Source organism: Barbus barbus (assembly GCF_936440315.1).
Source record: "Barbus barbus genome assembly, chromosome: 4".
In the NCBI taxonomy this organism is placed as follows: Eukaryota; Metazoa; Chordata; class Actinopteri; order Cypriniformes; family Cyprinidae; genus Barbus; species Barbus barbus.
In genome coordinates this window covers 13,541,951-13,559,872 of record NC_136732.1, presented here as the reverse complement: position 1 = coordinate 13,559,872, position 17,922 = coordinate 13,541,951, and the positions used below count along the sequence as shown (strand labels likewise).

General features: G+C 38.1%; 2 protein-coding genes across 2 annotated transcripts; one reads left to right on the top strand and one right to left on the bottom strand.

Annotated features, from left to right (window-relative positions):
• Positions 1-446: 446 nt before the first annotated feature.
• Positions 447-10,894, top strand: LOC306866151 (complement C1q tumor necrosis factor-related protein 6-like). Its single transcript, XM_079411213.1, has 3 exons — positions 447-509; positions 3,447-3,632; positions 7,627-10,894. Exons 2-3 carry the CDS (start codon positions 3,455-3,457, stop codon positions 8,172-8,174), a joined length of 726 nt encoding a protein of 241 aa, XP_079267339.1. The 5' UTR covers positions 447-509; positions 3,447-3,454; the 3' UTR covers positions 8,175-10,894.
• Positions 10,895-15,058: 4,164 nt separating this feature from the next.
• On the bottom strand, positions 15,059-17,584 carry LOC306868091 (beta-1,4-mannosyl-glycoprotein 4-beta-N-acetylglucosaminyltransferase-like; the record flags this gene model as incomplete). The annotated part of the gene is made up of 2 exons (XM_079414109.1): positions 15,059-16,288; positions 17,360-17,584. The coding sequence occupies 2 exons, from the start codon at positions 17,582-17,584 to the stop codon at positions 15,059-15,061; spliced, it is 1,455 nt and encodes a 484-aa protein (XP_079270235.1).
• Between the last annotated feature and the right edge of the window lie 338 nt (positions 17,585-17,922).

The following is a 17,922-nucleotide window of genomic DNA, read 5'->3' as shown; positions in this document are numbered from 1 at the left end:
GTTGTGCTGACATTATGCCTGAAATTCCTTCATTGGAGATGAACACGGGACTCCAAAGACCAAAATCTGGGTTCTTCATGTAACAAGCCGCATCCTGCAAACATGCATGCAACAGTTCGTATTGAGTGTCTGTTTGTGTGTGCTTATAAATGTTTATGTTCACAACTATTGTGGGTTTTCACATTGTTCACTCAGTTCTAATGTAGAGCAGGGAAACTTTTGAAAGAAACAGCTTGTTTGGACTCAGAAAGTTTTCCCTTCTTTGAAACACTTCTGGTTGTCATTTTATGTTAGAAAACAAATCAAATAAATAGGAAAGTCTGTCTCAGCTGGCACGCTGATTATGTGTATGTTCAGGAAAGGGATAGGGGAAAGACATTGAGGGTGAATGAGAAAGCAAGATAGGGAGGGAGAGAGAAAGAGGGAGGGAGAAATAAACTGACCAAGGATTTTTCCTTTCCTTTTCTCTGCTCAGCTCACTGACCCAACTGCAGCTGCAAACGCAACAGGTACTGTAAGCTTTGCTTATACACACACACATGCACTTACAATCACATCTGAAAGATCAGATTGTGCTTCATAGTTCATTTAGGCGTTTTATAAAGTAAAATGAGTTTTGTAAAAATGGCACTCTTGTAACCAAAATGTGCAACTTCCTTGAGATGATCTGTAAGTTACAGTGCTCAAAGGTTTTTTGCGAGATAGTTAACATCTTGCTAGCTGCCGAGATGGAAAGCATGTGCAAGCTTTCTTGCTCTGCCACGCCTGATGTGTCCCACATGCCTGCACAGCATCTTTTACAGTTTTACAATACAGTAATATAGGAAGACAGACTTCATGCATTTTAAGCCTGGTTTAAAATAATCACATTAAACATTAAAATAACAGTCATTGTACATTACTTTTTAATTTTGCTTCATAACAGTTGTATTGAATTGACAGTGAAACATTACATTTAAATCCATTTTAAACATTAAACCAAATTTTAAAATGCATTAATTTCATAATAATAAGTCATGATCTCATCTTCAGCTTTGGTATATTCAAAACATGTCCATGCATGTCTATCACTTGCACTTTTGCAATGGAAATTGCCAGTATTTAAAGTTTTCAGACTAACCACTTTAGACATTACTTTTTATGCTAGTGTGTCAAAAGCTTGCCTTTTTTTATGGGTCTCAACATGTCAGACCCAGCAGCCTGTCTGATGTCATACAGATCCTACAGTATCTGCAGATCATAAAAATCCTCTAGATCAAACTAAAGTTCAGCACAAAGAAATGTGTTTATGAGTTTGTATAGCATGTGGTCCTGCTGATTTTCAAGTGAAAACAAAGCTGTTAAAAGCTCTTAACTTAGAAACTCAGATGTGGTGGTGACGTTAACCATGTGCTTCTGTTTCTCAGTTTGTATTTGGTTTTATGGCTTGGTGAACATGACCAAAAGCATTTAAAATTGATTTGAGCTTCTGTTTCAAACTTCTTAAAAAGATAATTCACATTACTACGTTTAAAATAACTGCTTAATAATTTATTATATGTAATTTATTCCTGTGATGCAAAGCCGAATTACTCCAGTCTTCAGTGTCACATGATCCTTCAGAAATCATTTTATTATGCTGATTTGGCTCAAGAAACATTTCTTATTGTTATCAATATTGAAAACAGTAAAATTGTGGATTTTTCAGCATTCTTTGATGCATAAAATGAAAAGAACAGTATTTACTTGACATAAAAATATTTTGTAACTATGTAATTAGTCATTTTTGATCTGAATCTGAATAAAAGTACTGATTTCTTTAATGGCAATAGTAGTGTACTTCACATTTTGAGTGTTAAAGCAAATAAACATGCAAAATCTATGCTACAGATTTTCATTTCATTTTCCATTTTGTCTTATGATGCTGGTTTCAATATTTGCTGGTTAAATACATGTCTTCCACCCACAAGCAGTGATCTTTTTAGGCTTTAATTATATGATGTTTTATATCCACTGTTTTAAGTCATAATTTAAGGTCCTCTTGCAGCTTTTTTTGGCCAAGAATTGCTCACTTAGACAGGAAGAGATGTTTGACCTACATGCAAAGCAACCAGTATAGGTTTTATCTTTTATCTGCTGCTTTGGGACAGTTTGTCTGAAACAGATTATACCAGATTATATATACAGATATATAAAAAAAATATTTAAATAATTGCACAGTGGTCTCCATCTGATATGATCCATGGAAATGCAACCCAGCCTCATTGTTTACACTTTTGGGGGGACTCGACCTATGAATACTAATAGTATCTGTAAATTTAGCTGGGACATGAGAAAGTATTATAACATAATTAAAGGGTTAGTTCACCCAAAAATTTTAATTGTGGCATTAGTTACTCACTCTCTTGTCGTTTCAAACCTGTAAGACCTTCGTTCATCTTCAGAACACAAATTAAGATATTTTTGATGGAAACTGAGAGCTCTCAGACCCTCCCATAGACAGCAATACAACTGAAATGTTCCCAAGTCCAGAAATGTAGTAAGGAGATCAGTAAAATAGTCCATGTGACATCAGGGGTTCAACCGTAATTTTACAAAGCTACGAGATTATTTTTTGTGCGCAAAAGAAAAAGAAAAAAACGACTTTATTCAACAATTTGTCTCCTCCACATCACCCTAGCACCATTTTGGAGAATATCCACTGAACGCAAACAGCAAATGCTCTTCTCTGTCAGATGCGTATCTAGCAGATACTCTCCAATATGGTACTAGGGCCTAGTGCCCTATTGGAGAGTGTCTGCTAGATACGTCGTTACTTCTTTTTCTTTTGTGCACAAAAAGTAATCTCGTAGCTTCGTAAAATTACAGTTGAACCCCTGATGTCACATGGACTATTTTACTGATCTCCTTGCTACATTAAAAAAAATATATCTTAATTTGTGTTCCGAAGATGAACGAAGGTCTTGCGGGTTTGAAACAACATGAGGGTGAGTAATTAATGACTGAATTTGCATTTTTGGGTGAACTATCCCTTTAAGATTAAACCTCAGCACATATGAATTTGGAAGTGTTCTAAAGTCTCATTAGAGTTATCAGATGAACTCTGGAGGATACGAGCTGGATTCTGTTGAGTTGAGAGCAGATGTACTGAAATCTGTTAGTTTAGCTGTAGTCGTGTGCAGGTTGGACTCGGACCAGGAGAAACACTCATATGTGTCCTGAAGGGGCCTAGATTTGTCAGGCTGCATTCCACTCTTAGCATTACCCAGAATCCCCTCTCTTTCTATTTTTCAGGATTACACTAATCCAGTCTGCCTTAATGATCCCACTAATAAATACAGAGGTGCTTTCACAGTCTCGCATTAGAGAAACAATAACAGTGTGTGGAAAGTTATTATAGGGAGTGGCTGAAAAACACATGAAATGAAAGCCATTACTCTTATGAGTGCATGTTTACTCTATCTCAGATCGCACAATGTGTGGGTCCCTCCTACTTGCCTGTCTGTTTCTACATCTGGTAGTCTCGATACCTCAACCGGCCTGCCGTCGATGCTGTGACCACCTCCCACCACTAGATGATGCTGCAACGCTCAGAGAAAGCATGCCTGCAATGCCTGAGGTCCGCACATACATCAACATGACCATTCTCAAAGGTACCCATAAAAGTGCTTCAGCTTACATGACAAAAACTAATTGTGTAGCTCATAAAGCTATCTCTATTCTTTCGGAGTAAACCCTGAAAGTACTTGCAAAATCAGCCATTTTTACCAAAAATTAAAATGTACTCAAACTCAGGCCATCCAAGATGTAGATGAGATTTGTATTTTTTATTATTTTTTTTCATCAGAACGGATTTGGAGAAATTTCGCATTACATCACTTGCTTAACAATGGACAGTGTTGGGTGTAACGCGTTACTAAGTAACGCGTTACTGTAATTAAATTACTTATCCACTGAAAAAGTAAAGTAAGGGATTACTGTTCATTTTTAGGTAATTTAATTACAGTTACTTATAAAGTACTTGCGTTACATATAGTAAATAATTTCAACAGTTCTAAAAGCAATATTTAATTTGAAATCTAAATTTTGAAGTCTAAAGATATTGAATGCAGCGGCTTTAACCCTTCGCGTGCGGGTGCGTTCACTTTCAGATTTTCCTGATTCACAGAGAAACCTTAAATACTCAAATCAGGGCCGGCACCAAGAGGGGGCATTCGCGGGCAGAGTTACGGTGCCCCCCACTTTCCATCCTCTCCCCTTCTTGCTGAACGTGATCGTTTCAAAAGCGAAAGTGAAACCGGTAAAACAGCGCACATAAGAAAGCGATTGCACGCTTTAGCGAGCGTCAGAAACTGCACGCAATCACAGATTGCACGCTTCAGATGTAGCCTAATTAGCGATTTGAATAATTAAGTTACTTATTGAGTAACTAAGTTACTTTTCAGATAGAGTAATTAGTAAAGTAATTTAAATACAATATTGATGAAGTAATTAGTAACTGTAATTAATTACTTTTTGAAAGTAACTTACCCAACACTGACAATGGATCCATTGTCCAGTGAATGGGTGCTGCCAGAATGGGAGTCCAAACAACGGATAAAACCATCACTATAATTCACAAGAAATCCAGAACATCTATTAAAGGGTTTGTTTACCCAAAAATAAAAATTAGCCTGTGTTTTACTCACCCTCGATGCATCCTAGGTGTATATGACTTTCTTCTTTCAGATGAATCCAATCAGAGTTATATTAAAAATTGTCCTGGCAATTCCAAGTGTTATCATTGCAGTGGGTGGGTGTTTTTTTCAACAGTCCAAATCAAATAAAGTGCGCACATCCATAATAAAACATGTCTCATGCGGCTCCAGGGGGTGAATAAAAGGAGATGGTCCTCACTGCAGAACACAAGATCCAGAGGGCGTTGTTGGATCTAGATCCAACTGCTCCCACCTTACATATACCTGAACCTACCCATCTCCACCCCCTGATCCCTAAACCCACCCATAAACCTACCCGTCTCCACCCATAAACCTACCATCTCCACCCCCTAGATGTGGATCCAACCCCGCCCCCTGGATCTTTGTTCTGCAGTGAGGGGCTACTGAATAAAAGGCCTCCTGTAGCGAATCCATGCATTTTTGTAAGAAAAATATCCATATTTCAAACGTAATAAACATTTCTCTCTCACTTCATCTAACTGTCATACGCGGAAGCAGTTCCGGCGGATGACATAGGAAGTATGCGGTGTGTGACTAGTGACGAACGCGAAGAGAGAACGAAACAAAACGGCGGTCACGAATTAGAAGTACAAACCGAGGATTCTTAAAGAAAAATGTTGGAGGGTTTGGATATAAGCCAAGAGGAGACTGGATTTCCTTTGCTAAAGTAAGGAACCTTGGCTTCCTTTGCTCCTGTAAACAAACTCTCAAGACGAACAAATCTCAGAGGCGCGCGCGCTGTGCATACGTCCTACGTCATCCGCTGGAATGGCTTCCGTGTACGACAGTCAGCAGAAGTGAGAGAAAAGTGTTTATAACATTTGAAATATGGATATTTTTCTTACAAAAACGCATGGATTCACTACAGGAGGCCTTTATTCACCCCCCAGAGCCATGTGAGGCACGTTTTATTATGGATGTGCGCACTTTATTTCACGTCTTCTGGACTGTTGAACAGAAACACCCACCCGTCTGAAAGAAGAAAGTCATATACATCTAGGATGCCTCGAGGGTGAGTAAATCACAGGCTAATTTTCATCATTGATGTCATCAAGACATTCATAATATTGTTTTCTCCAATGAAAAAGTTGTCTCGTCTCAATCAGGAGAGAAATTTGCACAGATCAAGCCCCGCTTACAAGTAAAAACACTGTGAACTAAAGTAAATAAAACATGCAGCGTTTCACTTCACAAGGTCTTAATTGATGGACTGAAGTTCTGACGGCACCCATTCACTTCAGAGCATCCACTAGTGAGCAAGTGATGTTATGCTGAATTTCTCCAAATCGGCATTTTAAATTTTCAGTATATATTCATGTTTGGCTGAACTATTCCTTTAAACCACTTAAAGCATCCACAGGTGCTGTACATGATGTTTCAGAGTCAAATAACATTAGCACAAACTTCAGCAAATATTGACCATCTTACTGTAGCCAAATTTTGACCCTAATGATTTTAGTTTTCCCTGTTTCCCAGTCTATTGCTTGTCTGGCACAAGTGCTGTGGGATTTTGGTTCTGAACCGCAAACTAAGCATAAATGTAATTCAGCTGGGAAATAAGGCATTCATTGGGCTGAATGGTGTGAATATGTGTTTTCAGCTGCTTTCTTCCCCTCTTTGAGCCTCAGTTAACCTCTCTTGGCTCAGAAATATCTGCTCCACTGGAGGCCTACTTGGTGGACAGGAAGTGACAAACCTGGCAGGAAAGGTGCTGATGTGGCGGAAACTGCATGAGAGTTGTTTTATGTGTCTGTGCATGCACATATGTGCATGTGTTTGTTGCATATATGGGAATGAAGCCTGGAGCAAATGTGGTCTGTGGAAATTCTGAGCTGAGGCCACAATTAGTGCCAAAAGTGTATGTTGACAAAAGACAAGGAACCTGATATAAGTGTCTGAGAATGTCTTTTGTCATTTTAAAAGGACTTATTTTAGTTTGCCAGAATTTTTATTTAGAGGCCCAAAATAAACAAAAAATATCCAATTTTGTGCAGTATCTTATATTTTTATGGCCATAAACTTGTTTTTATATAAATCAGTGAGAACTTTATAACAGTATAGCAGGCTACTTCTATAAATTGCATATAAATATCAGTTGTCACACTATTTTTCCCAATAATATGTCTTATTACGATGATATTTAAATGCTTAGTGTTACATGCAGAGCTCTGTAGTTTATATTGTAAGTACAGAACATATAATGCAATGCAATTAAACAATGATGTTCCTCAAAAGCCTGATGTATCATGTCCGATAATCACATTTTAACATGATTTTTCTAAAATATTATGAATGGATAGTCAAGTAATGTTGATTCAGTCCAGTAAGTGTTCATCTTGAAATATTGCAAAAAAAAAAAAAAGCCCATCTCGCATTTTAATAAACTTACATTGATCTTGTTGATAATTTAGAGGCCTTAGAAATTTGTGTATCAAATATTATACAGTAGGCTGTATAGGTTGAGCTGGGTAGATTACATACAAATTGTAGTCCGTAACTGATTACAGATGCATGATGAAAAATGTAGTTAAAGTTATACTTTAAAAAAAAAAAAAGAAAAAGTTGAGCCAACTTAAAATTTTAAGGCAACCAGCTTCAGCAGATTTTTGAGTTCTCTCAACTTATTTTTGTAGGAGATTCTCAACTTTTTGTTGTATAAACTTAAAACAAGTTGAGAAAACTCTACTGAAGCTGGTTGCCTTAAAATTTTAAGTTGGCTCAACTTCTTTTTTTTTTTTTTACAGTGTAACTTTAACCCTATAAACAGTAATTATTCATAATTTATTGATTCTCCCTAATTCTCCTTTCTAAACATCCTACTGTGTGTCATCCCCATACAGCAGAAATATTTACAATATCTACCTGAATAATCAGTTTACTTTAGGCCCTTTCTGCTTTTTCCTTACACCTTGTTATCTGTCTTTTAAAGGTGACAAAGGTGACCGTGGAGAAAGAGGAACTCCTGGGAAGCCTGGGATTGAGGGTTCCCCGGGACCACGGGGGACTGAAGGCCTCAAAGGAGATAAGGGACAGGCCGGAGCTCCAGGAGACGCCTGCAAATCCCAGCATTCTGCTTTCTCAGTGGGCCGACGGAAGTCCCTTCACAGCATTGACAACTACCAGGCCCTGATCTTTGACACCATCTTCGTGAACTCCCCCGAACACTTTGACATGTTTGCTGGGAAGTACCGCTGCCAAATCCCAGGAATCTACTTCTTCAATGTGAACATCCACACGTGGAACTTCAAGGAGACGTACCTGCACATCATGCAGAACAACAGCGAGAAGGCCATCGTCTACGCTCAGCCCAGCGACCGCTCCATCATGCAGAGCCAGAGCGTCATGCTGCCTCTGCAGGAGGGCGACGAGATCTGGGTCCGTCTCTATAAACGTGAGCGTGAGAACGCCATCTATAGCGACGATGTGGACATCTACATCACCTTTAACGGATACCTCATCAAACCAGAAACTGAGTGAGACCGGAAACGGCAATGGGAAGGAGCGAAAGGGATGTTTATTGACATGAAGTTTGAAAATGTGCCAAAATGTCTGATCAGTGGAGCAGCTTTAACAAAAATGAAAAGCAACCAAAGATTTCATATTAGATTTCTGCAGTCCAAACAAAATTCCTAATGTAGAGAAATCTGCTTTTTCTACTTCAGTGTGCATGGGGTCTTGTATTAAGAGAACCGGGAGAGTTGTGGTCACATTAGCAAAATTTCATTATTTCACATTAGGACATACAACTTACAACGCAAGTTAGTATAGAAGAATAAAACTTTATCAGCATGCGCCAGTGGTAAACAAATAGAACAAGATGTTAGCCGCTTTGGCAGTTGTGTATTCCTTCTTTTCCCCTGTTTTAAGCTTTAGCGTCATGTCATGTTGATCAGTACATCATTTCATGTTGAATTTTTCTTAATTTCAGAAAAATTTCACAGTCTGTCTTTGGTCACAAGACCGTGACAATGGCCATCTTTGAACCTCTTTCATAGTACGACATAGGACCAACATTTAGAAGCCACACCAATGAAATTGACACGATTGTTGCACGTAGTCTAGGACAGCATAAAATTGTATAGCCTAGTGTATATCGGATATTACAGGGAACGTTCTCAGAACTTTGGCTAATGTTTTGGCAAGATTCTCTCAACGTTCTATAACATTAACCGAAAGTTTGTTCAAATTTTAAAATGTTAGCACAAAAATGTTATTTATAAATCCATAACGGACCATTTTTTTCTGAATGGTTTTAGTTGGATGTATGTCTAACAAGTTATTGTTTCAGAGAGTTCACCGTTCACATAAGTAGGCTAACCAAGAAAAAAACATAAACTCTGGACATTTTGAATGTTTAGAAACAGTCCATTAGTCCATTGTCAGTAGTGCAGATATGCATGAAGCACAGAAGTCACTTTACAGATTTCTTTGGGGCTGCGCTAAGAATTCGCATGACCAGCTGAACCTGACTGAAATCTGCATGGGGAAATTTTTGGCCCTAACATGAAACTCCCAATCACACAGATTCTGACTGGATTTCTACTCGCAAAATGTCGCAGAGCAACGGTAAATATGACCACACCTTAATAGCATCCAAAATGAATTCCTGTGGTTCTTAACTGATGGATCAGGATCCAAAAAACAAGCTGAAGGTCTGTTCTGTTGGTTTGTAACCGTTCTGTGGTTGTCACTTTTTGTGGTTGACATCAAAATCTGTGTGTACAGTATAGTCTGGTGTATTTTTATTTCACGTGGTAGAAGATAGTCAAATTAGGCAGATGGGTCAATATCACCATAGAGTGCCTTTCAACCCTCACAATGCTCAAAAATTTTGGTTTTAATTTCCCATTTGCTTCATGTCATATCATCAATAGTAGACATCAAAAGGCACCCTACAGTGATATTGACCCAGATGCCAACATGGTCAGGTTGTGTGAGGTGTTGTAATCTTCAAAAAACAATGAGCAACTGTATGCAAAACAAAAGAAAATGCCTCTACAGACTAGGCATCAGATTTGAGGTTTGGTGCTGACCACGTGCTTCACAGAAATGCTCAAATCCGTGGTGAGATTAACCAAAATGTTTGACATTAGGGACATCTGTGTTTAGTGTTGGATGAACAGTTCTGACCTCCAGGTTATCTCCAGATCTGAAGCGAATCCAGTTGAGCACCATTGATGTAGCCCAGATATTTAGGTCTGTGTAGGCTATTTCAAACCAGGCAGGGTCTTCTTAGGATCCATCAGCAGCATCTGGGAAGTGGTAGCTGGTTTATGTTAGATGTGATAGGATGTTTACATGACGTGACTGACTACTTCGACTGCTGTTGGTCCATTCAGACATTAACAGGCAACTGGAGTCATAACAAACCAAAATTCAAATTGAAGCATGTGGTTGCTAAGGCTGCATTTATTTGATCCAAAGGACAGTACATATTTTTACAATTTTAAATAACTTGTTTCTATTTTTATATATTTGAAAATGTAATTTACTCCCATGATGCAAAATTCCAGTCTTCAGTGCCTCATGATCCTTCAGAAAAAGTCTTTAGTGTCACTTTTGATCATTTTAAAGCATCCTTGCGGAATCAAAGTGTTAATTTCCTTTAAAAAATCCAGTTGACTTCAAACTTTTAAATTGTAATTATTGTTATATTTGGCTTAAGAAAATGAAATGAAAATCAGCTATTTGTTGGTTTTAGATGGGTCGGGTCCTGATAAAATCTGCTTTGAGTGTGTGTGGTTGTGTCTGGCTCTGTTTATTAAGGGGAGGGGGCTTTTTGTTGCTGTTCAACAGGATGTATGTGGCTTTCCTTTTTCAGTAGCAAGATTAAATGTTCTGAAACCACAAGGTTATCTCTGCCCCAATCAGTGACTTAAAAGAGTCTTCAATAAAAGCTGGCAGGGTTTTCTTTTTTTTTTCTTATCTTAAAAACACTTCAGTCTTAAGTAAAGAAATGGTGCTGAGAAAAAAAAAAGTCTGCTTGCATTGTTATCAAATAATATGGTGCTAATAATTAAAAATAATTTGTAATTTGAACACATCAGGTGCTATAAGTTACATACTTGACCATCATTTTAAAAGGTTTTTGTTTGTATATGAATAACTCAATGGTGCTTAATGTTAAAAAGTACTGTATGGATGTCTAGCATTTCTTTGATTATTTTAAATGCCATAATAAAGGTTTGTTTTCACTGATGTCTTTTTGAATAATTGATGAATGCAATCATTGCTACACACACACACACACACACACACACGTGCGCACACGTGTCCAGGGAGACCATTTGATGTTTCCATCTCAACACATTCAAAACCTTGTTTTCTTTTGTCTGTAAAAAAGAACAGGGTTCAATCTCAACCCTCAGGCAGGATTTGTATGGATTAGATTTGTCCTGTATAAATCAGCATCTACTTTAAATTTCTACTAGAATTTTGTGTTTCACCTTTAATATGTGTAAAGTATTCAGACCATATTTTTATTTTTGAGAGAACTACTCTTTTAACCTTACTTCAATGTGATATCTGCCACTGAGCTCAAGTTTTTTTATTGGATAGAGCTTGTGTTCTATCGCTCTCTAGTGGTGAGAGGGAAATGTATCTCATTATAATCACAATAACACCACATTAAATAATCATATTGGTCTTTAATATAGAAAAGATGACTTACAAAGGACATCATTTCAAAAAGCAACTATACATATCTCTGAAAAATATTTGACACATACAAGAATAATCAACATTGTGTAAAATTATTCACATTTTTACAGTAGTCCTGTGCAACCCTAAACACAAAAACAAACATGACAAATACAATCTCATTCCCATTCGTTCAATAAACATAATGAAATATCAGTAATTGCACAGCAATCATTAAACAATGAAAAGACTGCAGTTGCATAAAATCCAGTGTGCTGACTGACGAATATCTGAAAAACAAAACAAAAAAACTGCCCTATTTGATGTGTTGGACAGTAAAACAAGCATTTACTGATCATTATTCTACTGTACAGATTATGGCTTCTAATTTCTCTAAAGTAAGTGCAATAGTTTAACCTGTTGGCCCAAGTGCATATTTCTCACATCTCATGTAAACGTCAACTTGATTTTCTCTGCAGGGTCACTGTCACCTCAAACAAAGACAGTTGACAATTCTATCATATTTAGAATAAAAGGAGATGTTTAGCAATTTTTTTCCACAAAGAAACATCGCAAGACATGCAAAAAAAAAATCATGTTGATGAGATGAGTTTGTTTCTTCATTGGAAAAAAAGATTTGGATAAATTTAGCATTACACCACTTGCTCACCAATGGATCCTTTGCAGTGAATGGGTGCCGTCAGAATGAGAGTCCAAATAACTGATAAAAACCATCACAATAATCCACAAAAAATCCACACAGCCATGAGTCCATCAGTTTACATCTTGTGAAGTGAAAGCTGCATGTTTGCGAGAAAACAAAACAAAACAACATTAAGGCATTTTTAACTTCAAACCATTGCTTCTGGTCCTCTATCCAACACTCAATAAATAAACGTAGAACACACAACTAATTCATTATCCATTCACCACACTCACTTATTTTATTTTTATTTTCTCATTTCTAATTTGCACATACTTGACCTGTACATACATAGTCGCCTATATTATATATTGTGTATTTTTTATTTTTTTTGCTGCTTTGTACATTGGTTATTGGCTATTTCTTGTTATTTTGTTTTATTACCTGTGTCCTGTCCTGTTACTGTCTTTCTGTTGCACTGTGGAGCTTCTGTCACTACAACAAATTCCTTGTATGTGTAAACATACTTGGCCAATACAGCTCATTCTGATTCTGATTCTGATTCTGATTCTTTCTTTCTTGAGTGAAAAAGTTGTCTTGTCTGAATCAGGAGAGAAATATGCACAGATAAAGTACTGTTTACAAGCGAAATCAGTTCTAAACAAATATGTCAAAGGATTTTGATGCGAGAGGACAACAGGGAATGGGAACGTTATTAAGGATCATGGACTCATATTTTGGCCAGAAGCATCGGTTTGGAGTTAAAAATGTCAAAAGGATGGATTTGTTTTTTATAAACATGCAGCTTTTCATGTCACAAGACATTAATTGATGGACTGGAGTTGTGTGATGTTTTTATCAGCTGTTTGGACTCATTCTAACGGCACCTATTCACTGCAGAGGAACTATTGGTGAGCAAGTGATTCAAATCAAGTAAATTTAGTACTTTTTAATTTTTGGGTGAACTATTCCTTTAACAATACATTCAGAGTGTACAGAGTGTTTTCCTCAGTGTATTTTTCTGAGGAAAACAACTTTGCGCACTTTAGTCTTTGTAAATACTGGAAAAAGTCTGTGTGATTCTCATAAGTGACTGTCTATACATTGGCCGCGTTACATGGCTTGATTGGCAAATATGTTTTGTCTTTCATGTCCGAAACAGTGGCGCTTGGAGTTCTACTGTACGTCAGAAATATACCGGGGCATCAGTTTACTGTCCGCACCCACTGTAGATAGTATCACAGATTATAATGGGTTCTTTATTGTCTTTTGTCGCGCCGTTCGCGTCCGAGGAAGACACGGATCCAGCGGCAGTACCGCGGGTTTTGCCCACGAGAGTGGAAGAGTTCCGGAGAACATCTGCGCTGTGTGTCGATGCACCTTACGAGAGAATAAGATCAGCAAGCAAGGTAAAACTATATGTACGTTTGTCTGTGTGTTTTTGTCAGATTTTTGCACACCAGTTTAACCTAGAAACATTTACACGTCAACATGAAGGCAACAAACTTTACTATGGTAAACTGCACTGCCGTTTCAAACGACTTTCGTCAGCTAACTGAATTAGCCTACCGAATTAAAATTATTTTTAACGAGCAACATTTATTTTATATTAACATTAACTTAACTAATGTGAAATTTTGTTCAGGTGTTAGTTAATGTTGGCCCTATTGAGAAAATAAAATCGTATGTTAGCTAGGTTAAACAAGTTTTAAGGGTAGGTGCCTTTCTAGTTTTAGAATTATTTGTTTTAGTTTTTAATGGAATTTAAGATTTATTGAATTTTTTGTATTTGTTTTTTAAAGGCAACTGCAATGACACATCAAGACATGAGACTGATAATTCACGGTAAGAGAACAACTATGGTTTTGAGAGGTTTGTGTATTCTGTATGGGGTTTGCCTTTTAAAAGTGTGCCATTTCTACTTCTTGCTTTTCAAGGAACACAGTTCTGTCACTGTGGATGGCGAGCAAAGGTGATGGCCACGTTTTGGAGCAGCACCTGGGTTTTGCAGATGGTTATGTATTTTTTTCCCCATTATGTTTCTGTTGCCTAAAGATTCTTTGTGAGGATAAATCCAGAGGATACAACATAATGCACTGCAAAACACCCGAAAACAGGTGAAAATGCACTGTTCCAGCATTGGAGGACTGTATTTTTAAGTGTTATACATGCAATATTTTAAATAAAGACTTGCCAGTAAGTTACTGTAAAAACCCTTTGAAATGTCTAACAGTGTAGATTTTTTTTCAGAGAGGGATGTTAACAGCAGTTCAAATTAAAATGGCACAGAGAAAACATTTATGGATTCAATTATGGATTAGGCTAATATTAAAGATATTTTAATATTAACATTTAATATTAATATTTAACATTTTACTTGCAAAATGTTGTAAGATAACAACTTTTTTCACAATATATCTTAAAGTTAGTTTTTTTTACTTGTTTTAAGCATAAATCTAACAAATTAGAAAAGTATTTGCCAGCAAAGTAAATAATAATAATAATATAATAAAAAGTCAGATTCAAGGTATATTCTCTGAAAACAAGCCTTAACATATCATTTAGTATATTATTATATTATTTTTGTATTTTTTATATTATTTATCTTGTTTTATTTTTACTGGAAGATAAGGTGAAATAGACATTTAAAATATATATTCTTCCAGTGTAGATTTTGCCTTTATTTTAGATAGGACAGTGTGATGACAGGAAGCGAAGTGGGAGAGAGAGGGAGAGAGAGAGAGAGAGAGAGAGAGAGAGAGGGGTGGGATTGGTAAAGGTCTATGAGCTGGGATTTGAACTCGGGACGCCAGCATGAACAGTAGCGCATTTACCCACCTCGCAAAGCACTATTGTTCTTGTTAGAGTTTAAAGCAACAAATTTGATTAAATAGTAAAACATATTCGTATTATTTTATTTTATTATGGTCTGTCTGTGATATGGTGGGAATTCATAAGAATTGTGGAACTTGAAAACTGAATCACGAACCACAAAAGGCTGTGAAACTCCTTACTATTATTCAGTTTCACTTCTCGCTTAAGTTTATTAAGCTGCCCATTTGAAACAGACCCGTTTCTCTTAATGTTTCTCTTTTGCAAATGGGTTCTCCAGCAAGTAGCGATATTTTTCATAGTTGTCCAGCAGGTATTTGGGAGCATACATATGCTCTTTGGGGTCTGAGGGTGGGTAGTCTGGAGCAGACCCATCAAACCAACCCCCTGTCCCTATTAACTTTTTAATATAACTCATCTTCCGTTTCTCACTGTAATCGCCCCAACGTGGAAAGTCTCCATTTTGGGCCGATATGAGTTTGTAATAAATTCCTTCTGGTTTAAAACACCAAGAACAGTGCCATCCAGCATAATGAACTGGACTTCCAATGGCCCACGGCACCAGAATGCGTCCCGTGGAGTTCTCGTATTCCCGGAATCCCGACATGGAATAATACGACCGGCGCCGGAGATAAATGCCATCACCCTTGTAAACCTTAAAGAGCATAGCTACCGTGCAAGCAGATAAAACGTTCAGCGATCCAAACTGCCTCCAGTAGAATCCGTAAAGGGATTTGCGCAGGTGGATCCCGACCGGTTCCGTCCAGCCGTCGTAGAGCTTGAGGAAAAGGATTCCATCTCGAGCAGGAATTTCATCCGCGTCATCGATGACGAAAACATCGTCTGCTTTGAGGCCCTCAAGCCGTGACATTCCGTTTTTGGTTAAATATGTGCGGAGGTAATCATCAGCAATCCACCCATCCGCACGACCGCCATCAGGAAAATGGTCCAGGAAGATGTACAAGATTTTATACTTTATGTAGTCAAACGTTCCGTTTAGGATCAGCTGCTGGAATAAAAGAGGTCTTGAGTCACCGTATGCAGTAAAACTGGATTCGCAGATCAAAAACACATCCACGACATCTCCAAGTTCGTGGAATCGAGCGTGTAGTAGGTCAAACTCATGGTTGATGTTGATGGCATTGATGACCCGACGTGGAACTTTTCTGGGTGTTACTTTTGACTTGGACGGGAGATTGGAATGATACACGATGGTAGGAATGCCACAGTGAGGGCCGTGCCAACCCTGCCGACAGGGGCACTGAACCACCTTGTTGTCTGCATTGATTTCTCTGCGATGTTGCAGTAACCTACGGTGAGATGGAGAGGCGGTCAGATCTGTCCCCTCTCTGAAGCACACTGTTCCAGATTTGGTGTGGATGAAAAAGGCTGTGGGATCATCATGGAGTACAAATGTACGTTCATGAAGTTTCCTATCTGGACTATCTGGCAGGATCACATTAGAGTCAACATTGACCTGTTTGGAGGAAAATAAGATTATTATAAATACAGTTTCATACATCTATGGTATGAAAAAGTGACGTTCTTGTATTAGCTTTGGCACTTTGTATTATTAGTTGTTCTGTCAGTTACTGGGACACCCAAATCTTAAATATGACTATTCCCTTCAAACAAACAAATAAATAAATATAAACACAAATATTAAGCATGATATAAGTTTCAAATGTTGTAACTTAAATGTCCATTCTGAGTTGCGTTGTGGTAAAAATAGCAACAAGTAGCGGCAGTAGCTCACCGAGTGCAACCATTTTACGTCATCAGAATAATGGCGCCCCCCCCATAGTCCAAAACATGTATAAAACGATGTGATTTTTAAAAATAACATAAATGGGTTTTCTACTACATATTTCAGTAAGAGATATAATTTACGTTATATTAAGCCATTCAAGTCTTAATACCCAGGGATCCCTTTAAAGTCTGGTAGTGCTCTTCAGTCCCGTAGTGTATGATGCCCAGTTTTCCTTTGTCACTATTTACAAAGTCGGTAAGTGTACGATGCCTAGTGTTTTAAAAATCTGTTCAGATTTTAAAAGTCGTGTAGTGTATTCCAGCCATAAGTTTTCTCAGTGCGTTCTGCGCCATCGGCTGAAGTTGGTCCTTGTTGGCTTTTTTCGGCCGATTCGACATGTTGAATTTGCGTCGTGGCTCATCGGTCAGTCAGGCCATCTGATCATTCTGATTGGCTGAACTAGTGACAACGAAAGCAGACTGCGGGGTCGGCTCATGTCAGCAGCGTCTGGGTCCAAAGTTGCCCTGACACACCAAGACGACGCTCAACACCCGACAGCCAAGTAGCACGTCCGTTCTGTGCCTTTCTTGCACACTGGTTCGCCAGCTGAACAGTCAATCAGAATGATCAGATGGCCTGAAAAAAAGCTGACGAGGACCAACTTCAGCCGACGGAGCGTAACGCACTGAGAAAACTTAGTCGGCCGACTAACAAAAACTGCCCGACAGCCGACCGTCGGCTCGGTGTGTACCGGGCTTAGGTCTCTAGACGTTCTCTTTTGACCCTCATTGGCTCTACCTTCAGGTGGCTCTGTTTGTGAAAGTCTTGCTGGGGGTGGAAGTCAGCAGCTGGAAAATTCCAGAAGATATCACTGAACATCTTCAGAGACATTAGATGATTTGAGGAGGTGGAGAGCTCCTGCAGCAGCGAGATATTGTACACGGCTTTGTAGTAATGAAGGAAGGAAATGGCACAAATCCCCAGTATGCACAACAGGAAGAATTTATGCCTTCTTATTCTCATCCTGTAACACAGAGAAAACTCTGTTAATGTACATCATAAGCATGTCACTCAAAATCATCTGGCTGTCTGAGTGTCCTCTCAGTTCAAAATAACAGCTATTTCAATAGTGGCAAGCTAAAGCAATGACACTTAGCGATCTCTTTTTGCAGCAGATCACGGGTTGTGAGACGAACTAACACGATTTAGTTCTTAATCATATTCTTCTCTCTTTACTGGGGTGTTTTTGTTTCATCCACAAATAGATGAGCAATGTTGTGCAAAATTAGCGACCATGGGAAAGACTAGCAAACTGACTCGAGCTCTGTGTGAATAGCACCTTACATTGTGTGCACAAGTTG